The 23,324-nt window shown below is 47.9% G+C and overlaps 1 protein-coding gene and 3 non-coding genes across 4 annotated transcripts; all 4 read right to left on the bottom strand.

Moving 5' to 3' along the window:
• Positions 1 to 9,827: 9,827 nt before the first annotated feature.
• On the bottom strand, positions 9,828 to 22,567 carry NCL (nucleolin). Its single transcript, XM_075938157.1, has 15 exons — positions 22,433 to 22,567; positions 21,315 to 21,425; positions 19,493 to 19,742; positions 18,794 to 18,928; positions 18,056 to 18,217; positions 17,725 to 17,811; positions 17,049 to 17,184; positions 15,914 to 16,050; positions 15,084 to 15,210; positions 14,739 to 14,872; positions 12,527 to 12,656; positions 12,228 to 12,385; positions 11,543 to 11,669; positions 10,551 to 10,765; positions 9,828 to 10,301 (listed from the first exon to the last, which is right to left on the bottom strand). The coding sequence occupies exons 1-15, from the start codon at positions 22,448 to 22,450 to the stop codon at positions 10,222 to 10,224; spliced, it is 2,007 nt and encodes a 668-aa protein (XP_075794272.1). The 5' UTR covers positions 22,451 to 22,567; the 3' UTR covers positions 9,828 to 10,221.
• LOC112547426 (small nucleolar RNA SNORA75) lies at positions 11,244 to 11,378 on the bottom strand. The gene has a single exon (XR_003091171.2). It is a non-coding gene; the product is annotated as a small nucleolar RNA SNORA75 (small nucleolar RNA).
• Positions 17,258 to 17,322, bottom strand: LOC112547429 (small nucleolar RNA SNORD82). Its single transcript, XR_003091172.1, has one exon. It is a non-coding gene; the product is annotated as a small nucleolar RNA SNORD82 (small nucleolar RNA).
• LOC112547432 (small nucleolar RNA SNORD20) lies at positions 17,893 to 17,972 on the bottom strand. Its single transcript, XR_003091176.2, has one exon. It is a non-coding gene; the product is annotated as a small nucleolar RNA SNORD20 (small nucleolar RNA).
• Positions 22,568 to 23,324: the final 757 nt, after the last annotated feature.

Here is a 23,324-nt window from a genome sequence, read left to right as displayed (position 1 = left end):
CTGATTCCCACAGGCCAGCAAGCAGCCATCAGGAACAGCTTCTGAGCACCATCAATCAGACGCCTCGTCGAGCCAAAGGCCCGTTTGCCTCATGGCCTTGTCCCCTGTATATCCTCTAGGGACGTGAAAGGCCAGTCGGTACGATCACCCTGAATGGGCGAGGTTTAGTGGTTGCAATTAACTGCAGCAGCTCCCCCCCACCGTTCACCAATGACATGGGATTTTACATCCCTAAGCACCTCCCAGCGCCTTGGGGGCAGGGCAGCGGGATTGTCCGCCTTTTACAGACAGGGCACTAGGGGGTGGGGATTCTGCAATTGCTGCATTTGGAGCCCTCGCAAAATTGCAGAATTCGCCCCGGGATGGGTTTAGACACCTAATTCCCATAGATCTCCCATAGCCTCCACGGGCCCCTTTGATTCACTGGGCCCCAGGGCTACTGCCCCCTACATACCGTTGAGGCTGTGGGGCGAAATGACTTGGACAGGATCACACGGGAAACTCATCGGCTGCCTGCCGGCGCCCCCTGGTGCCCCTACCCTGCAATCACAGCTGGCTGCAAAGACCCATGGGTCCGCACAGAAGCCCAAGGATTTCTCTAGGGCACCTGCTGGGGGGCTCTGGGTGCAGGAGCTGGGCCTTAGTGATGGGGGATCCGCCACTCCCAGGCCTGAGCGCACCACGGCAGAGGAAACGGGACTTGGTGAAACGTTACAAAGCGGCACCAGCAACTGCTGCCGTAAGAGCAGCGCCTAAAACCTGCAGCCCTCTTTTCGCTGGTACGATGGTCCGTTATCCACAGGCCTGTACGTGGGGGGTGTGTGTGTGTGGGAACCCCCCCCCATGGCCCTCCAAGCAAGTGTGAGGCTGGGGTAGTGCGTTGCCCCAGCCTCCCTCCCCCATGCCCCAGCAGGCTGGGAGAGGGGCCGGGCCGAGGAGGCAGGGCAGCCACCAACCCTCCCCAGGGCTCATTCCCCCCACCCCAAATTCCTGCCTATGGGCCGGCCACCCTCTGTGGAGCTCCATGGGCCCGACGCCTGAGTCTGTGGTGTGCCTCGCCGTGCACTAAACGCCCCCCCAGCACAACCAGGGGCGTGACACGAGACCGTCGCGACGCTCTCGAAAGTAACGTGCCAAACGCCCAAACCATGGCGCTCACAGGGGGCCCCTCGCACGCGCTGCGGCAGCAGGAAATGGAACGACCCGCCCCCAGCGGCTCCTCTCAACCGGCTCACAGCGGAGCAGGTAGGGCTGGGTCACTCTGCTTCCTGTGGGAAACCCTGGCCCTGGCTTGCCTGGATCTGGCCCCCGAGGCTATGGGGTCCCCCCCAGTATTGGGGAGCCTGCATTGCAGGGCCAGCTCCTTGCAGTGGGGGGAGGACATGGCTCCATGAGCTGCTGCTCTCTCTCCCCCCACCTGGAAGCAGTAAAACGCTGCCTGGAGGCTTTTCCCCATAAAATCTACTAGCCCCCCCCAAGGCTCTGCTGTGCGGGGGAGCGTCTTTCTGCTTCTCACACCGGGACCATGTGAGTGATGGCAACTTTTGGTTTTCTTTTGCTTCTCACTTGTGTGCAGCCCCTGACTGATTTTTTCTGTGGGTCAGCGGCCCCCCCCGACCCAAAAAAAGTTCCCTGGCTCTGCTGTGTGACCCCTATGGCCAATACCAGCCCCCTTAATAGTCCCCCAGGCCGCCCTGGGGCCCCACAAAGCACAGAGGCCAGGGTGGCTGCCCCAACCGTCCTCTGACCGGGACCAAGGCTGTTGCGGATAAAGCCACACCTGTTTGAGACGCGATCGTTAATACCACGAGCCCCGGGAAACAGCCCCACCCTTACACCTTTTATAGTAGACCTGGGCTGACGTTGGATGGCCCTATCTCCGTTGCTGATGGCTGTGAAATAGTTTGAAGTCTGACCCAGCCTCCGCAGACATGACACTGATGGAAAAACTGTTCTGTCCATCTAGACCCCGCCTCTCCGAGAGATGCATTAATTACGCTGTCAAAAGAAAACAACCCTCCCATCGCCGTCGGAAGCGGCTGTATCGCGGCCCAGGTGCACAGCTAGAGGTAGCAGTAGTCCAGACACCTAGCCCCAGTGCCCCTGCCAATCCCATAGCTTGGAGCGATGTTTTTAAGTCAGCTCCTTAAGTCAGCTAAACACAGCACCTGTGTCCTGAGCTGGTTCCTTTGTGTCGTCTGCTCGGACAACGCCCAGCGTTTCCCATCTCGTGGAATTCTGGTTCTTGGCACGTAGTCTTCGGAGAGCTTTTTAGCATCAGCTCCCGGAGTTTGGAAAGTACCTGAGAACTTCAGCTTCCATTTAATCTACATAGTAAGTGTCCCAGGCTGCCTTTTTTTTCCCCAGAAAAGCTGGAACATCTGGCCCTGTATAGGTGCAGACACCAGAAGCAAAGAAAGGGGACGGATCGTTCTGCGACTGGGCTGTTCATTCCTTCTGACGATCTAGCATGGACCACTATGGTTGCCAGATGGTTTCAACAAAAATACCAGACACACTTGACATGACATCACAATCTCCATGACATCTTAGTTAGAAAACACCGGACATTTTTATTTTCTCATTTCTATTTTCTCAATTTGTTTCCCAAACAGAAAACTCAAATACTGAACTGTCCGGTTCAAAACAGGACACCTGGCAACCCTGGTCAGAGGACAGGACAGCGGCTCGATGGACCATTGGTCAGCCCCACGGTGGCCATTCTTAAGTTTTTAAAAAGAACCTAAACCTTCATTTTTCATCTCATTTCTACAACTGGCTGATGATTTTCAGAGAGACGGACATTTCTGGACCTTTGGGGGTGGCAATTCTGTGTCTCTTTCATGGGATTGGATTTTTTAAACCCCTCCACCTCCTGCAAAGCACAGTGCAACTTCTCGCCAGCATTTGAGAATCAGAAAACACAACAAGGGCTCCAACCAGTCCCAGGCTCCGACACAACTTCCCTTTCCCCGCCCTGCCTCCTTGGCTGTCTACCTGAAGCCCGCCACCCCCTCAAAGCCCTCCCACGGGGTCCCCTTGAGAGCTACGACCTCGGATCTCACGTGCCAAAATCCTCTAAGCAGCTTTCGCTTGCCTTGCTAAGAGCACCTGCTGCCATCTAGTGCCTTGCCGAGAACAGCAGCAGCGCCTCTTCGACCATTTGAGGCTATTGCTTCTCTGCCGCTGAGCATCTTCTAAAATGGCTGAAGCCCAAATTAAACCACAGTCACCAAACCCTTCTAGCAGCCCTGTACTTGGCTGCTGGACTCAAACAGCCCTGTGCTATCGAGTCTTTCTGCTTGCCTGCTAGGACTAGGAGCAATACAGCCAGGATACTTCTATGTGGTGAGCTGTTGTGCACCAGGGAGGCACAAGACAGGGAAATGTCCGCACTTCACAATTCCCCCGTGGGTTTTGGACGGGAACGGCACTTTTGGGGGCAGGTGTTGCTTTTCGCTGCAGCTGCACCGTGTCCCATCCGACAAAACCCATTTAAACTGGGCGCGATGGGCACCACTAATACAGGAAACCGTCTCCATTCGGGGTGGAACAAAAGACACGACTATGCAGCACTTTAAAGACTAACAAGATGGTTTAATAGGTGATGAGCTTTCGTGGGCCAGACCCACTTCCTCAGATCAATTTGATCTTTTGTTTCGGCAAGACCAGACTAACACAGCTACATCTCTTTTACTATTTGGGGTGGAAGCGTTCCTGCATCCAACACAAAAGGCGAGATCCACGAATACTGGGAGCTGTGGGTCCCTGTGGGGAACTCTCCACAGCTGCTGTGAGTTCTTTAAGACAGGAGACTCCACAAATAGGTGGAACCACGAAGAGCGATTTTGCAAATCAACAAGGCTCTTCTGTGCAAGCAACAAAGAGATGCAACGTCACCCTGAGGCAGTTCCTCACCTATAGGCTGTGTCTAGACTGGCAAGTTGTTCCGCAGAATCATCTGATTTTGCGGAAAAACTTGCCAGCTGTCTACATTGGCCGTTTGAATTTCCGCAAGAACACTGACGATCTCATGTAAGATCGTCAGTGTTTCTGCGGAAATACTGTGCTGCTTCCATTCGGGCAAAAGCCCTCTTGCGCAAATCATTTGCACAAGAGGGTCAGTGTAAACAGCACAGAACTGTTTTCTGCAAAAAAAAAGCCCCGATCGCGAAAATGGTGATCGGGGCTTTTTTACGGAAAACCGCGTCTAGATTGGCCACGGACGCTTTTCTGCAAAACGTGTAGTAGTAGTAGAGATTATGGCATTAGCTGGTCAGAATAAATGCTGGATCCTTGCCAGCCCGGGCCGCCTATTGCGTTGTCTTGCAAGGAGGTGCAAGCAAGAATGGCAGCTTGAGATAGGAAGCAAGGAATGATCTGCCTTCGAGGCCAGTGTTTCTCAATCAGTGGTACGAGTACACAACTGAAATTTGGAGACAACTGAAGTTTTGTTTTAAGTTTTACAGTGCTTTATTATTTTTGTACTTTTTACACCCAAAAACTTCATCGCCTGCCCGGCTACGATGAAGTTGTTTAAAGACATATGTTGTAATGGTAGACAAAAATTGTGTGTGTCTGAAAACTGTAGCTACTGGGAGTACTTTTTTTTTTAGAAAAAGGGGTACTTTATAAAAAAAGGTTCAGAAACAGGGGTCTAGACCATTGCAGTGACAGTGCTTGTAGCAGGAAGAGTTGGACTAAGAGGAATTCCAGAGTGTTTTACAAAGTGCCTTTCTATGCAAGGGGGAGGCGCATTTTTGCCCCAGTGGCCATCGGCTTGCGTTAACTGTCACAACTGAGATGCTGTTTGAGCTCACCTATGTCCCCAAGGACATGCAGAGCACTGCAGATTGTGTGGAGAGGAGGCTCTTCTTGAGCACGTACATCTGCACCCTAGCACCACGTCTACACTGCCTCTTTTTTGCGGAAGATGCAATGCAAATGAAGTGGGCATTAGCAACTTCTCGCGCTTTATTTGCACATTCTCTTCCGATGCTTTTTGTGGAAGAGGTTTTTGTGCCAAAAAAAGCAGTGTAGACGGGTCCGTTTTGTGCAAAACCACTTATTCCTCAAAAAATGAGGTTTGCGGGTTCTTTGGGTTTTCTTTGCGCAAAACGGACGTGTCTACACTGCTTTGTTTAGCGCAAAAACCTCTTCCGCAAAAAGCATCGGAAAAGAATATGCAAATGAAGCGCAAGTTGCTGCTAATTCCCACTTCATTTGCATTGCATCTTCCACAAAAGAGAGGTAGTGTAGACGTAGCGCTAGATGATAAAGAACACACCAGGCCCTGGTGTAACAACCTCCAGCCACACTCTGAAAATGACACAAAGGCTTTGTCTACACAAAGACTTTTTCTGCGAGAGGCAGTGCAAATGAAGTGCGGATTAGCATCGTCTCGTGCTTCATTTGCATACTCTTTTGTTCCGTTTTTGCGCTAGGAGTTTTTGTGCTAAAACAGGCAGTGTGGCCGTGACCGTTGTGTGCAAAAAGGCCATGGCCACACTGCCTGTTTCAGTGCAAAAACGGAATGAAAGAGTGTATGCAAACGAAGCATTTCATTTGCATTGACTAGTGCAGAAAAAGTCATCGTATAGACCAGGGGTTCTCAAACTGTGGGTCCCGACCCGCCGGGGGTGTTGCAAGCAACTTAGAAGGGGGTCACGGTATCACCAAGTTTGAGAACCCCTGGTGTAGACAAAGCCAAATGATTCAGTCTGGGAATTTCTCAGGCACTTTTTTTCTACATTTCAGAGCTTAGGTACTAGGGACGTTTCCACCCCCACTGCCCATTTCAGGCTGTAGGAGCTTGACTGTGGTTGTAGCACTGCAGGTGCTGCAGTCACTCATCTCAAGGAGAGAAGCATGCCTGGCCCGGACAGCTGCACACAAAGGGTCATGTTCTCTATTCCAAGAGGGACCATTTGTGCAGGGGGCAGATTTCTGGGGCATGAGAAGCTCATTAAATAGACTTAGGCACAAGTGTTCAGAAATCCCTTTGCTCCAACAGTTGGGCTTTTGCACAGGCCTGAGCTGCTGACCCCATGGAGTATTAAGACTGTTACCTTTCCCACAGCACTTGAAATTTACATGGGTGCACAACTGCATCGCTGCCGCACATGGGGTGAAGAGGAGTGCTCCTGTTAACATCAGCTCAACTGCTCCTCTGCAAAAAGCGGTAGCTGTATTTGCACGCGCGCGCTGAGGGTATGTCTACACTTGCACCCTCTTTCAAGAGGGATGTCAATGCAGCTGCGCAAAATTACAAATGAAGCGCGGATTTGAATGTCCCGCACTTCATTTGCATAATTGTGGACTGCCATTTTGAAATAACAAATGCTGCGTAGACGCGGTTATTTTGAAAGAAATCCCTTCTTCCGAAATAACCCTTACCCCTCAAAAAAAATGGTTTACCGCTTATTGTGGAAGAAGGGGTTTCTTTCAAAATAACCGCGTCTACGCAGCGTTTGTTATTTTGAAATAGCGGCAGTCCACAATTATGCAAATGAAGTGTGGGAAATTCAACTCCTCGCTTCAGTTGTAATTTTGCTCAGCTGCATTTGTATCCCTCTCTCAAAAGAGGGTGCAAGTGCAGACATACCCTCAGTAGCACTGCTGAGGCGATGTAGGGCTGGCATGTCAGTCGGGGTGGAATTTCCACATTCCAGAGCAATAGTTATACCACTGTGTAGCATAGATCTGCTCCTAGAAGTGCTCTGCCCTTTTTACCAGTTGGCCGGTAACCTAAGGGATAACCATGCCACAACAAGTTTACACCCATTACTCAAAAGACTTTTGTGCCCCATGCTCAGCTGAAGACAGCAAGGACCTCAAACGCTTGCAAGATCCGCAAGTCACCCTGCCCTACATAGCTCTTTCAGAGCCACAGCCCAAGCTGCAACTGTAGTAGGAACTGCAATTCTCCAGCTGCACAAAGGCTTTGGAAAGGAAACGTTCTTGGGTACCGAAAGCTAGAGCTCATTCTAGGCCATCAAGTTAAAAATTTCACACGTCTTTTTAGTTCAGTATTTTTATGGTAGCATGTTATAGAATTCATTTTAATACTTACCAATTCTAGCGCTCATGGGGATTTGGCTCATGCCTGGAGTAGTGACATAGGGCCCGTTCCTCATTGGGGCCAGCATATGCCTCAGTTTCTCTCATGTAAAGTGGTAACCCTTCCCAACAGTAGGGTTTTATGTGCTGGTGGTGAGCCCCACAAAGAGCAAGACCACATCTATGCAGTGCAAGCTCACACAGAACTTGTGGCACTTGTGGCAGAGTGTCTGTGCAAAGTGCTACGGAGGATTGGAGGCCTCCACTTGAACACACAGCAGTCACTATAGGAAATGCCTAGTTTGTCTTTAAAAGATTTGAGTACTGTACCAAGTAATCGGACATTACTTGCAGGCAGATGCTGTCTTATGTACACGTTACACCGACATGATTTCTTTTGGGAGTTAGATGAGATATATCAGGCTGCCTATTACCATGAGCAAGATTCTTAGGCACTGGGCCTCCAGCATGTCTCCAACCTAGGAGTGCTCTTCTTCCAGCCAGTCTTATCCATGCCGATGTTAAAACACTTTGAAAGAGATGTAGTTTGAGTCTATCCTGTGCCCTCTCCACTAGTAGGTCTGTAACTTTAAGAACAAGTAGTCCTACGGCCCCTTAGGGCATGTCTACTAAGGATGTTAAGGATCAGGCAGTTGACTAATTGAATAGTCTATGCATTTTTGAATCAACTATGACTAGTCAATAGGGTGCCTCCTCCTCTGAGGTGTAGCAACAGCCCTAGCGGCTGTCCCCAGCTGATCCTGGGCTCTGTGCCACACAAAGTACAGGATGCATCTGGTGCTGCTGCTTAGAAGTATCCCCTCTTCTTCCCTGCCTTGCTGCCTCTGAGAGAGGCAGCAAGGGGCGTGACTAGTGGACTATCAGACAGTGAACTAGCTCTTCACATCCCTAATGTCCACACAAGAAAACTTTTGAAATAATTAAAATCAATTTAATAACTCCTGAAATAAAAAATTGAAATAGCATGTCTATGCTACAAGGATGGCTTGAAATTAGCATGAGGCAGGCTGTTAACATGGACACACTACCTTGAGTTTGTGCCCCAGGAAGCACTGCTGCGTAATTAGTCTGAATTACTCTGAGTAGTCCTGTTGAAATAGCAGTACTGAAGCATCTATGCTACTGCTATTTTGAAATTAGCATTATTCTGAGGAAAGCAGGAGTACAGCTGTCAAAACAAGCAGCCTGTTAGACATCTATGAGGGATGATCTAGAGAGTGCTTGGTCCTGCTGTGAGGGCAGGGGCCTGGATTCCATGACCTCGAGGTCCCTTCCAGTTGTAGTGTTCTAGGAAATAGGTTGAATTAATAAGCAGCAGGTCCACCCTACCAAGCCTAACTCCCTTGTCCTTTATTTTGAAATAAAGCCCTAGTATAGACCAGGACCTAGAGCAGGGCTACTCAACACCGGGCCTGTGGGCAGCCCATTTGTTTGGGGCCCATCTTGGGGTTTGGGTTTATGTGGGGCTCAACATGTGGCCTGCCTGTAGGAACCAAAACACAAACATAGTCAATAAAATGATCTTCTGTTGGTATGAGTTTTAGTAGTTCAACTCCTGGACTACTATGCTCATTAAGAGTGCTGCCGTAAGGGTGGAAATCAGGTAAATATGACATTTTATTAGTATCAGCAGAACTGAGGTCAATAGGGCCTGCATGTTGTGTAGTCCTGCCCATTGATGTGAAGCTATCTGCATGTGTGTATGCGCGCACACACACACACACACACACACAAAACCACTTAAGTTGCAGCCCTGGGCATGTGCTGTGAGTATCATTGTAGCCCTGGCTTAGAGCATCATGAGCTTTTGTGGGCAAAACACACTGACTAGGCTAATGGCTAGAACACACCTAATGGCTGGAGGAGCCTTTACAGGCTGCATTACTACAAAACAACATCTCTCAGCCAGAGGTATGGCAGTCAAAGAAATGTAAAAGCTGACTTGCTAGAGATTCAGGACAGATGGTTAGTAGGTGTTACATGAGAGAAAAGCAGTTTACTGGAACAACTGCAGAAAGCGTGCTTCAGGAATCCTCTCAAAGCCTCATGACTTGTCTGTTAGTCTCATCTCAATTATTACAGTCAGGGAAGCAGAGACAAGTTTCCCCTCTTCCTTTCCTTTCCATGTCTATCCAGGCTGGAAGCCTCAAGTCCCAACCCACGTGCTTCATTCCCTATATATGCTACAGCAATCAGCAATCAAACAGGCATGCTTTTGAGGAATCATTAGTTAACTGGCTTCTTTGCTTTAGTTCTGTTTCAGGAACACAGTTGCACCAGCATTCACTCTTTATATTTAGGTTTTCTTTCCAATCAAGTGTTTAGATTCTGTTACTCTGAATATGGGATATACAGCTGCAGCAAGCAAAGAGTGTTTGACACCACCAGGCCCTTTAAAAGCAAGTGCCCAACCCATAATACTGTAGTTTCTTGGCTGAGTTTCCCTTCACCCTCTTTCACAGATGGTAACGGTTTTAAAAATCTCAGGATTTCTCCATTAGGGATCCTATATACTGAGCTGTTACATGCTTTCCACACTGCAGCTTCACAGATCTCAGAAACTGGTACTCGAATGTCCATTCAGCAGCGCCCTGCATGGGACCGACTACTTTTTAATTGTGCTCACATCACTCCTGTTGCACAGAGCTCTACACCAGTCCCATGCAGGGTTCTAATCTAGAACTTGCTTTCCTGTCCCAGATTACTAACTCATGAGTACTTAATGAAGAATGGCAGCAAGACATGCACCAGGTCAGGCCCTTTAATCTGTCTGAGACAGGTGCCGAAGCACAAAAAAAAAAAAATAATAAATGATAAAACGTTCTGCATTTTTACAGCAAAAACCTACAGAAATTTATAGGGAAAAATATTTTTGTACATGGGGTAAAACGTTATAAATTCAAGACAACTCACAGACAAGGGGAAACTCCCACATCTAGCACTCATTTCTTTAAAAAGTTCACTTGAATAGCCAGGCAATCGAGCTGGCTCTTTGAAATGATAGTTACTTTTCCCAAGTGGCTCTCAGTTCTGCTTTGCATCTTGGAATGTCCTCAGAAGGCTCCGTGTCAAAACAAAGATGACAGAATAAAAACCTCAGAGTCCTTTCAGATAATGGGGGAAGGAAGAAAAAGGGACTGCTTAGTCGTTAAATTTAATCTTCTTCCCCTGTGGCTTCTGTTCTCCTCCTCCTCTGCCTCCCCGGAAGCCACCTCCTCTACCTGGAAAGAAATTGAAGAGATTAGGAATCAAAGCTGCATTTTGTCTGACTTGAATGTTCATACACCCTGACCCCACAGGAGCGTGGAAAGTGTTGGCAAACACAAGGGAAAGCAAGTTAGTAGCCTAGCATGCCACTTCAGATAAACTGTAAGTATGTGCCAGACCTGGGACTGTCAGGCAACAGATGCGATAAGCCAAAAAGACTGAAGTCGACAACATGCCAAGCTTTGGTTATATTTTCTTTGTACCTCCAAATCCTCCTCTGCCACCCCTTCCGCTGAATCCACCTCTGCCACCCCGTCCTCCTCCTCCTCCACGGCCGCCAAATCCACCACCTCGCTGGCCATCACCCTTGGGCTTAGCATAGTCGAGGGTCACTTTATTTCCATCAATCTCTCCATCCTCCATAGCTTCTTTAGCTGCTTTGGCATCTTCTGGGCAGCTGAAGTCCACAAAGCCAAATCTATGCAAGGCAATGAAAAGCAAGGTCACCCTCCACTGCAGCAAGCCACGCAATACAGTTCCACCCATCCCGATTAGCTTGCATGCTGAAGAGCTACACTGGAACATCTGCACTTCTCAGGCTGGGGAGGTGTGGGGCAGTTCAACACTATTTGACTCCCCACCATCCTATAAACCTCAAGTCATCTAAAGTTTAGTTTGTAGATACCCAATTATAGCTTTTAAATGTGCTGTATGAAGCAGGTTACGCTATACAAGGGAGGGGAGGAGGGGAGAGAGAGGGGAAATCTCACTAGTATGTCCATCTTCAAGCCATTTTAAAAGTTGGGAAACTGAGGAACAGAAGGTAAGTAACTACCTCAAGTTCACAGGGAAAGCCTGGCAAAGCTATACTTGCCCACTAACAGTTACCACATTTCATGTCCCACAGCACTCAACAGGATGGCCTACATGTGCTTGTTCAAGAATACATATCCACAGAATGTCTCAGTGTTGGCTAATCACCAGTCTAAAGCCAAGGGTGAATATGCCAGCACTGTGCAATTAATATTCTTCTCGTGCGAATCCATAGGCTGCCACTGTTTCTATGGCAGGAAGGAGCTCATTGAGAAGAGGACAGTACGCTTTCACTGCTCACAGGTGTCATAAAATATCGCAAGTCCATTTCCTCTTAGCAACTCACTGCCAATGTTAGGAACCAACCCAGTGTCAGATTTTCCATTAACCTAGCTCTCTTCCAACAGCAAGTGACATATGCCATCTCCAGAGTTCAACATACCCTTTGGATGAGCCAGTGTCTCTGTCCATGACTATTCTGGCATTGACAGAACCTTCAAACGACTCCCTCAACGTCTCCTCGGTGGTGTCCTCAGAGAGGCCTTTGACAAACAGCGTTTTGGTTTGTTCTAAACAAGAAAACCCATTTTCAGATCAACCACTTTCGTAAAGTTTCTGCCTTAAGAAACACACATCAGGTTCCCAGCCAAGCTAACATCAAACCCTTTTATGTCAAACAAAGCTAATTGAACACTGGACTAATTGGGGAGGTCACAAAAACCACACACACAATGCTCCCATTGAACTCCTAGTGCACCAAACTTCGCTTAAAAGTAAATAAGACTCCAGCGAAGTTATTTATGTAGCTGGAGTTGAATACACTGTCAACCTTCTGTGTCTAGTAAAAGCCTGGCCTAAGATATTTCTTTCAAGATTTTAAAAGAGTGGGTGGGAATTAGCAGTTTATGCCAAGACAATAAGTTGTCTTAGACTTGAAGAGTTTACAAAAAAAGTCAAAGGTAAACTCAAAGAATTTTTCATCAGTTCTCATATCACCTCTTAAGCCTCTCTTGCTTATCAGATGCTAGGAACAGTGAACCAACAAGTCTAATCCAGACCATTTGTTCATGAATTATTATACCATCTCAAAACCCACTTTAGGGCAGGATAAAGTACAGGGCACTTACGATTAAATCCTCCTCTGGCATTAAATCCTCCACCGCTTTTCTGTCCACCTGGTGCGCTGAATTCCAATCTGATTGTTCTACCTTCAATTTCTGTGTTGTTACAGGAATTCAAAGCTTCTTTAGCATCTTCAACTGTGGAAAATTCAACGAACGCATATCTAGGAGAGAGAAATTCTAATCAGCCTGGAGACTTGTTGCCATATGGGACCCAAGTAGCATGGAACCAGTCACGCTGCCAATACCGAAATCTTTACTACAGGGCTAGATCACTTAACCAAAACGAATCCACTCTTACGCACCCTTTAGGCTTGCCCTGGACGTTTTGTGGCATCCTGATAGAAGAGGCTCTCTCAAACACTTCTTGAAGAGACTCTTCTGTTGCATTGTACGAGAGATTGTTCACAATTAACGTCTTTGACTCTCCACCTACTAGAAAAGAGAGACAGCTTAGAACTGCACATTGATACAAAGATTTACTGAACTAAACTCAGCAGCTTTTAGGAGAATGGAGCATTGAGGATTACCTTACTAAGTAAAGATGTGTATCTGCCTCAGTCACCATGCAAAGGGAAGGCTCCTAAGCACAAGCTAGCCAATAATTCTCATGTGCTTGATTACCATTTAGCATACTGTATGTCAGGGTCATTGGTACCAGGACTAGCTAGACTGGTAGTCTCCAATCTTTTCATACCCAAGATCATTTTCCAAATGTCAGAACAAGCCAATATCTACTGCCCATCCTTCCAAGACCCCACCCCTTCCTTGAAGCTCCACCCTCTGTTATCCTCCTCTCCATCACTTGCTATCCCCAGCCCTTATACACTCTCAGAGTATGGCTACACACTGCTGCTTTTTTTCCCCTTCTTTTTTCCGATTCTTCTGTAGGAAGAGGTTTTCCTGACATTTGGCCCATCTAGATTGGGCCAAATGTCAGAAAACCCCCTTCTTTCAGAAGCCCCCTTAATCCTCATGGAACAAGGAACACAGGGATTACCAAAAGAGCAGGTTTGCTCTTCCGCTTAAAAAAAAAAAAAGGGGGGGGGGTGGAGGAGAGAGAAGAAGAGAGAACAAATGCGTCCCTGGATGCGGAAGAGTTTTTCCAGGATACCTCTGGAATCCCAGAAAAACTCCTGCAGTCTAGCTGTACGTACCCTCACTGGGTTGAGACAGGATGTGTGGGCTCTGGGATAGGAATGAGGGGGAAGGGAGGAGGGGGAAAGCACGGAAGGGGTGAGAGGTGCAAGCTTTGGGAGGGAATCTGGATGCAAGACAAGATGGAGAAGGGGATGCTGGCTCAGGGAAGGAGCTCCAGGCTTGTGGATGTGAGGGTGCAGGCGTTTGGGTTGGGGTATGTGAGGGGCTCAGTGCAGGGAGGTTGGGAGTATAATGGGCTCAGGACACAGATTTGCAGTGTGTGGATGGCGCAGAAGTGTTGTGGCAGAAGACTTGAGGATGAGAGGCGCTCAGGACAGGGGGTTCCAGTGTATAGGATAGGCTCAGATCTAGGGTCGGGGGGAGGGGATGTGCAGGAGTGTTATGATGCTGCAGACAGATGGGGGCTTGTTGGCCAGGCTTCATTTTTAAATAAAATGTGTCACACAAAGTTTAAGCATTTTCTTTATTTATGAGAGGGGCGGGGAACCTGTTCTGAGTCAGGGGTCACTGATCCACAGAAAAGTCAGTTGGGGCCACACAAGTGAGATGCAAAAAAATAACTCCTCTAAAACTCCCCCAAGCCTCACTAATGTGGCCTCAACTGTGCTGGTGGGAGCAGGGGAATATGGTACTGCGGAAGGGTGCCAGTGGGAGTGGGGGTAGGGGCTCCCCCCCCACACACATTCCCCGCAGAGGAAGAAGTTCCGGCACGCTCCTCCTCTGCGAACTCCTACCTCACCCCATGCAGCAAAATCCCAGCATGCCACAGATCTGTGTTGTGGTACCGTGCCGGCTGTTTGGGGAGGGAGAACAGACAGTGAACTTCCTGAAACCCCGGAAGTGGAGCGCAGGTGCCGGACTTCCTCCATTGTCACTGGAGGTAGTAGTGGGGCTTCTTGGGGGTGGGGAGAAATGGGGAGGCCCCAAATGCCTCGCAATCGACTGGTTGAGCCCACCTAATCAACCAGTCAATTGCGATTGACGGGTTGGTGACCATGGAGCTAGACTGTTCAGAACTGAACTCTCTGTATAACTTAAATCCTTTTGAAATTTCGTAAGAAGGGTTTAAATGCTCATTTGTGCAAGATGCTGAATTGACAGCCCTCAAAGTAAATCCTCAAATCTAACACACACTCTTTAGGTCAAAGTCTAAAGAAAGAAGGTACTTATTTCACCAGGTCAAACACAACAGGGACAGGAGCCTGAAGTATGAATTGATGGACCCACTAATAGGAACATTAGGATTTCTGGTGAACTGCTATGATTTGCTTGGGATAGGAGAACATCTTACCTGACCTCTGTTAATCTGTCTTGGTTATCATGCACCTTTAGCTCATTACAGTGCCATATAAATACCTTTTTGTGTCTCTTGTTGGCTCTTCTCGCCGGTGTAGTCTAAGATGATGGCACGACCCTCGATTTCAGTGCCCTGCTTCTCCTCTAGTGCCTTGTCTGCCTCAGCTTCTGTTTTAAACTCTATATAGGCAATCCTACAATAGTGAAGAAAGCAGATGAACTAACCATTTCTTTTAAGAGTTGAATACACTCAAAAAGTTAAAACCCAAACAATGCTTTTTAGGACAAGAAGTACAGAATTTCACTATTGTCAGCAGCTCTTGGAGAGCAAAAAGACACTAGTTAAGAATAAAGAGCCTGGGGAAAGTTTACATGTGAAATAAAATGCCACAAGTTATCACATACCCTTTACTGCTCCCATCCTTGCCAGCCACTAGTCTGATTTCTAGTGCATCTTCAAAGACTTCTCTCAATTCATCCTGAGTTATACGGTAAGGCAGGTTCTTCACAAAGAGCGTTCTGGCATCTCTCTCTACAAGAGAAAAAAATATATATATATATTTTTTAAATTGAGCTTCTCTAGCACACTGTGGACCGGCGAAAAACTTGTTTGTTCAGTTCTTTTAGATCTAACCTGCCAGCTCCAGGAAAACCAGAGTAATTCATGTATGTCACCAGACTACAGTGAAGTTGATACTCATTTGTGACAATTATAATTTTACTCATTAAGGTCTAAATATGGCAGAGATGTTTCTACCTTTTGGTTTGTTGCTGACATGAACATTCCCCCAAGATGATATGGACAGTATCTGAAGTCTGCCTCCATACTTGAGACATACATCTAAAATTCTTATTCCACTTTAGTTGAACACAATTTAAGATTTCAAAAGTCAGCCTCCATTAATTTCATCTAATTCCCTAGACACTTTGAAAATCTCAGTCCTTGAAAACAAGGTTCTGACAGGAAGTGGTGAATTTATACAACCAGAACCTGTTACGTCAACTTACATTAGTTTAATCTTTGTTAATAAGAAACGTTAACCAAGAGGTACAATTTCTTCTCTGAATAGTATGAAGATACAACAAAACTATGGATTTAAAGCCATTTCTGCAGGTTTTACTACAATCACCAACCAGAACAGGCCAGTGGCAGACAGTCACTGTGGCTCGCTAACCATGACAACATATATTACCCGGAATTCTAACAGATAAATAACAAAAATTAGTTTTCAAACCTTTCTTTGTTTCTTTATTGGTTTCTTTACTCCTTGCTCTCTCCAATTTGATTTCCAAACCCATGAATTTCTTCCCATTGAATTCAAGGGATTTATCCAGATCCTCAGCGGATGAGAAGTCTACATAGCCAAACCGCCTGAAAGAAGAATATAATAGCTATACTGAACTTTGGAGAGTGTCAACACATTGTGGCTAGTAAGGATGTGTCTACACTACACTGTAAATCATGGTCTGTGCAACCAGGGCTTATGGACTTGCTGTTCCAAGGCCATGCTTGAACATCCCCATTGCATTGTAAACCTGAGCTGATTGCTGAGCTTCTGATTACAGACATGCTAATGTACCCATCCTGTAAAAATGAAAAGGACTTGGGGGACCTCAGTCCTGCTTGCTGACTGATACGAGTTAGACTGATGTGTGCATGTGAATAGAAAGGGGACTAAGTGCAGTCCTGATTGAAGTTTGAACTCAAGTGCCGTGTACACATTCCATTAAGAGTCAACTTCAAGAAAAGTGCTAATGACTGAAGTTTACAGAAGCCTCAAACTATGAGCAGTACATAATTAATCGTAGTCAGAAGAGTTGTGCTCCTAGAATTGCTATACTAAGACAAACATGTCTTCAGACTGGAACTCAGAGTTTAGAGATGGAAATGCATAAGATCAGTTACATCTCAACTACTAGATGTGCTGGTTTAGGTCTTTATCCTGTATTCAAACTGACAGATTTCCTGTGCCTTCCTTTAAAATCACTTAACTGTTTTCAACATCTGCAAAATGGATATGCTTACCGAAGTGATAGAACTAATAAGAATTGGTTGCCTAGTACTAAATATTTAAAAAACACCCCCACACAAGTTGCCCTGCCCCCCCCCCCGAAAGGTGACTCTTAAGAAAGTGTAATAGTTTGGATTAAGCTGCCCAATTAAGAGCTATATGTAAATGGCCTAAAATGAATATTGAACCCTTCCTCTTTAGTACGACATGCAGCTTGAAGCAGCAAGCGGCCCCTGGAGAAAGCGCTACCTTGTTCAGAGCAGCATGAAGCTCAACTTGGCCCAACAGTTCCACATTCTATCCAATGACCATTAAACATACAAACAGAAAGTGGCAGCAGAATAAATTAAAAGCTTACTTGGAACCACCAATTCTGACTTCCAGCACTGGAAGGTTTTTTTTGCCAAAGAATTCCTTGATGGCAGTCTTCAATTCCTCATAGTCCTTGCTGGCATTCAAGTTTCCCATGAACAGGGAAAAAGCTGAAGCAGTTTCTTTAGGGGGAAAAAAAGTTCAATTAGGCATGCAGGATGATCAATTGAAGGCATTTCACTATAAAGGACTACAGCACATCAGTTTGCTTAAGTCACATCAGACTTCAGTATTAAGTCCCTAAACTCATCATTTGTGCTGGCAGCACTATGTAAAAGTTAAGGACGTTAAAGTTAATGCATTTAAATATGTAATTGTATAACTGCTGAAAGTTTCAGCTGTTACACACATGTAGGGGTGGGGAGAAGGAACAGCGAGTGAGCATATGCTTCCCAGGAGCTGGTGGGGAAGCCGGCTTTTAAGACAGCTCCTGTGCTGCTGCCTCCAATACAGAGGCAGCAGCATCAGTGGGATGGGGTGTTGTGTGTAACTATGTAAATTTTCACAGCCCTAGTAAAAGCCAAAGATTTCAAACCCTATAGCGCAAATTCCCCAGCTATTACTTTAAATGAAGAAAGTTTTGAACATTCACGATGGAGCAATAGTTAGACTTTCAGCAGCACAAGCGTAACATTTCAGGATACACCACGCAGCAAACTTACCTTCAGTTCTCTTTTTCTTGGCTTCTGGGACAGTTTTTTGCTTGGGCATTTCCTTCTTACGTTTTCCAGGAACTTCCTTCACAGGTTCTGCAGTACAGGAAAACACATCATAAGAATCTTAGAATAAAAGGCAGGCACCTGGTGCAACACCTTCCACTCCCGGTCATGCTGGATCAGTACTTGACTATCTTGAGAAACTTTCATTGTGATTTTCATCACATCAGGTCGATCCATTTTCATCATTTCCAAGACAGGGGTGGACATACTTTTTGCCTATCGTTCCTGTATACTGCAGCAGGGATTCACACAAGCATAAAACATTCAAACTCACCTTCCTCCTCGTCATCGTCGTCCTCCTCGTCATCATCCTCATCGTCGTCATCATCGTCCTCCTCATCCTCAGAGTCTGCCTTTGCTTTCACTGGAGCAGCTTTCACCGGTGCAGCTTTCTTTCCTTTTGCTATGCTTGTGTCCATTGCCTCATCTTCAGAGTCTGAAATATCAAAGCAAATATCTTTCTTAGGAATGGTTTGATTCATGGGCAACTGAACAAGGATTCTCTACCCTCATTCCCCTCGAGTATCATGGGGCATGCTTCTCGTCCTTTCGTGTTGTCCATTTCAGTCTGTAAGCGCTTTGGGGGCAGGGACTCAGTGTATTTTACAGTGCTTAATACACAACTGGATTGAGGACCCAAAGAGGTCTCTTAGCCCACATCTGCATTGCAATAAATATACTTGCAGCTGGTCATCTGACACAGGCCACACGTGGACATTTTATTGCAGTGTAGATGTATTTTCTATACTTCCATTTGAAGCACTCAGTAGGTAAATAGCAATAGGAAATAATTGTTACAACGCCAAGACACTTCTTTGTTTTATTTCTACATGTCAGTAGTCAGTAAAATCAGATCTGCTGTACGTGAAAGACAAGTAAACTGGTTTTAATAATACAAAGAGCTCGATATTTTATTAATGCCACAGCCTCTGAGTTCAAGTCAACTCAAAACTGGTGTACAGATTTATAATTACAAAATGCAATCTTCCCATAATCAGCGAAGCATACATACCATCTTCCTCATCCTCCTCTTCATCATCATCCTCCTCTTCATCATCATCAGATTCTTGTTTTGCGGGTACTGCCACAGGTTTTGCTGGTACAGGCTTTTTGGCTGAAGGCTTTACAGGCATTGCTACTTCCTCCTCTGAAACAAGAATTTATCATTCACTAGTCTGCGTCTACAAAGGAGCATTTATCCTGTTAATTCAGGTTCGCCCAAGGAACACTCAGATGTTGGTACAGAAAGCTGTGAAAAAGCATGGAACAAAGCATTGGCTTGAACCATGCACAACAAAGAGCCCATGAGTGTTGCCTGTAATCTTTTCCATCCATGTGTTTTTCTTCCCACGTGCAAAAATTTTTTATATGCACTAAGGCATGTGCTAATGTGCACTACCAATAAAACAAAAACCTAGCAGTGGGCACTGTTAACCAGTTAGGCAGCACTAGAATCTCTCCTGAGCAGCCACACAAGTGCCCAGCTCACAGGGAACACTGGAGACAATGCAGTATTTCTCCAATCAGCTCTCCTACTTTTAACTGAGTTCTGACCTCTCTACCCCTTACCTTTGTGACACAAATCCCATGCCTCATTTAAGAGCCGCCAATTGTGCTGAACTGTGATCAGGACAAGTAGGAGCTATTTGGGATGAGGTAATTTTGTTCAAAAATGATAAAGCATTTAACAGAAAAGTGAATTTTGACTTGCCAGAATCATCTTCATCCTCCTCACTGTCATCATCATCCTCGTCCTCCTCCTCATCCTCCTCTTCCATCACTTTTTTCTTTGCATTTTTTCCATTTTTAGCTCCTTTGGCTGGAGTGGGAACTGCTTTCTTGGCTTGTGTAGCAACTGCCTTCTTGGCTGGAGTGGCAACTGCCTTCTTGGCCGGAGTGGCAGCCTTTTTGCCAGGTGTAGCTGCTGCTTTTGGGGTTACCACCTTCTTCTGAGGAACACCCTTAGGGAAACAAGACAAATCCAATGAGCATACGCAACTCCTAAATTGATTGTTCAGCTAATGAATGATATCACTACCCATCCCACCACAACCACCTATCCACCACAACCATTCAGCAAGCTAGCTCTTCTACTGGAGCACCTAGAAAGAGGGCCAATGACTATACCATAGAGCCACCTTGGCGGCTCACCACGGACTAAACGACTGTCCTTCATTTACATATAAAATATAAATCTCCCTGTTACATATGAACTTGTGCCACACCTATGCCTGTTTCTGCATCACCCACCCCCCGCCGCTTCCCTCCACATCTTGGACCTCTTGTGGTGGTGGGGTTAGCAAGTGCAAAGAGAAACCAATATTAAAAGTGCTTGGTAAGCGCTGAGTATTACCAGGTACCCTTACTAACAGCTACTTTGTTTGTGATAAAATACCCATAGCTAGCAACTCTTGAGTATTCGAGGGATGTAAAAATGTGAACCCATAGCCACTAAAAATAATGAATTACATGTGCTGCATGCACTGCGATATAAAACTTATATTGCAAAGCCCAAGCAAAGCCTCCCTTGGAGTGGAGCCAGCAGAAACTGCTGCTGGTCCCACTCCCAGGGAGAAGGCTCTGTTGCCAGCCCTGCTCCTGGGAGCCATCGTGTAAGCTGCAGGGGGTGGGAACCGCCATGGACAGCACTTGCTCCGGTGGTCCTGGCACAGCTCCCTGTCCTGGATAGGCGGGAAGGTGCTCCAGCCCCCACCAGTTAACCGGAACTAATAAACCTCAGCCGTTACAGATGAGGCTTACCGGATAAGCTTTTACATCCCAGTATTCTCCCCTAGCTTTATGGGAAAAGAACAAATTGGAAAATAATTAGTTCACTGAAGTGTTCCCTCAATACACTCAAAGCTTTACAGTGCTACATTTGAAGTCACTGTCTCAATCTATTTATTCCTCTATTTCATTCAGTGAAGGCTTCTGAGTTGTGTTTCTCAAATGATTAATTTTCAGTAACGTGTAACTGAATAGTTGCGTAATGGCATCATTTTTTTAAGCAGATACATGACTATTCGATAGTCCCTGGGGTGGAGCCGGTATCCAGAGCACTCCAGCCCCACACCTGGGCAGCCCCCGTGCCACTTTGCCCCCCCCCCTTACTGTCTGATATGGGGGCAAAAGTGCAGAGCAGCAGCAACCCCTGTCTGTGGGGAGATCCGAATTCCCTACAGAACTGCCTCTGCTTCGTAACAAAGGCCGGGGGGGGGGGGGGGGGGGAGAAGAGGAGGGGCGCCACATGTAGCTGACAGGATGAACTGGTAAACTTTTTTTTTTTTTTTTAATTGTATCCTTTGGTATATATGGTTGTGACTACTTTCTTCCACTATTTGATCTGAGGAAGTGGGTCTGGCCCACGAAAGCTCATCATCTAATAAACCACCTTGTTAGTCTTTAAAGTGCTACATTGTCCTGCATTTTGGTAAACTTAGGCTTTTTAGTTAATTGTTTAGTTAACTACGTGTCGACATCCCAATTCCCAAAGTAACATATAGCAAGCTAGAATCCAGATGTAAAATGATCACCTCTTCCTCACTGCTGTCTTCTTCCTCGGAGGACTCCTCCTCCTCGCTATCATCTACATCTTTTGGGGGGGGAGGAGCCACTTTCTTCTGTTTGGCTTGATTCTTCGGACTCTGGAAGAACGCACATGAGAGGTCACCCACTTAAGCTTCCATTGTAGAGAAATATATTTTTTTAAACGTAAAGTACCCCAAAGCCATAAAACACTTTAAGTCAAGATCCATTTTGACTTTTTCGCAAAACTGCTTCCAAACCGGCCTTGCAAGTGGTTGATTACAACGGGAGGGGGGGGGGGCACCCCTGCACGTCCACATCAAACCTAGGAACCTGCTGGCCTGTGTCCCCCGCATTAGGGGCCCAGGCGCTTCCCACACCACGTGACACGCCTGCTCACGAGCCACAGGGCGACTGCAGAAATTATTTTTTTACTGGACCAACTCCTGCGGGGGGGGGGGGGGGGGGGGAATAAGCCACGCGGAGCGCAAACCCGCCGAGGCTGCGGTGTGCGCGCAGGCGCAGAGCTTTAATGAGACAGTGGATGGAGAGGGGGGGGGGAATCCCTGGTGTATAGACACGCTGCCCCCCCCCCCCCCTTCAGACAGGGCCAAGCCCGCCCCCTATCGCGGCTCGTGCAGCCGGGGCCTCGCAAGCGCCGGGCGCCACAAAGGGCCTGGAACCACGCGGGACAGGCCGCGCCGCGTGCTCGCCGCGCCGGGGACACCACGTGGCCGCCCCACGCAGCCTGAGGCCTTCCCATCCGGCAGCGCGCGCCTCCGGCTCCGCCCCCCTCCTCTCCCCAGCGCGCGCGCGCCGACCCTCTGGCTTCCGCCGCGAGCCCCGAGGGGGAGCCTAGAAACAACTCCCCCCCCCCCCCCCCAACGGCCGTAGAGGGGCCTAGAAACCGCCCCGAACGCAGCGGCGCGGACCGCACCAAACCTAACGGGGGAGGGGGGAGGCACCATCCCCCCCCTCAGGGAGTCCCGAAACCCCCGCGCCAAGCGGCCTCTTCCCTCCCCCCTCCGGGCTGGGGCCTGGCCGAGTCCGCCCGGGCCTTCGGCTCGCCGCGCTGGGGCCTAACGGCCGCGGGGCCCCCGGGCCTGGCGCGCGCCGCGGGCCTCACCTTGGCGATCTTTACCATGATGGCGGCGGGGCGGCGCGGGCCGATCCGGGTGCGACAGGCGGCGGCGGGAGCAGCGACTCGACTGTGTGCTGCGCTGAAGTGAAAGAGTGAGCGCCGCCCCTCCCCCAGCCTCCCCCCTTGCTTATGCTTCGCTCCGCCCCCCATGGTCCCGCTCGGCCAACCCCTACGCGCGTCGCGCTTAGCTCCGCACGCCCGCCCAATCGCCGAGCTCCGAGGGGGGGGCATTCACACCAATCCGCGCGGGCTTGCCACCGGCCAATGGGAGCGCGCGTTACAGCGAGAGGTCCTGCCCGTTGGGGAGGAGGGGCAATATAGCCAATAGGCGGCTGCGCGCGGATGGGGTTCGGATGGGGGAGGGGATGGGGAAAAAGGAAGGGCGCAGCACGTGGCTCTGGGGGAACCACGTGCGTCTGGGACTTCACGCTGCGAGCACAGGGGTCGGGTCCTTACCCCATGGCGGGGGAAATGGGGGGAGACAGGAAGAGCCTGGGGCCGGCGATCAACCCAACCCTAGGGGCATGTGGCTGCATAGGAACCCCCGCCCAGGGACTAGGACAGGGCGATTTGCGCTGCTGATGACTTAGAGAGGGAGGTTTCTTAGTGATCTACACTCTTTTATGCTACTGCCCATCACCATGGTATCTGGGTTCCTTACAGTAGCAAAGTTCCTCACATATAATCAGGGTCAAATCTTGACTTTGGATAAGGACTCCCCCCTTTGTTTTGGTTTGTGAGAGTTTAAGATTAACCTATTTTCTCTCTCCCAATTTTCTTCCTTATCTTTTCCCTTCCTTCTTTATCCATCTTGCTCCTCAGTACTCTGTTTCTATCTTGTTCTTTGGAGGGGTAAGTCAACAATGCAAGTGAAGAT

This window comes from Pelodiscus sinensis, chromosome 10 (genome assembly GCF_049634645.1).
Source record: "Pelodiscus sinensis isolate JC-2024 chromosome 10, ASM4963464v1, whole genome shotgun sequence".
In the NCBI taxonomy this organism is placed as follows: domain Eukaryota; kingdom Metazoa; phylum Chordata; order Testudines; family Trionychidae; genus Pelodiscus; species Pelodiscus sinensis.
The sequence above is the reverse complement of the archived record's forward strand: the minus strand, read 5'-3'. Positions and strand labels throughout refer to the sequence as shown.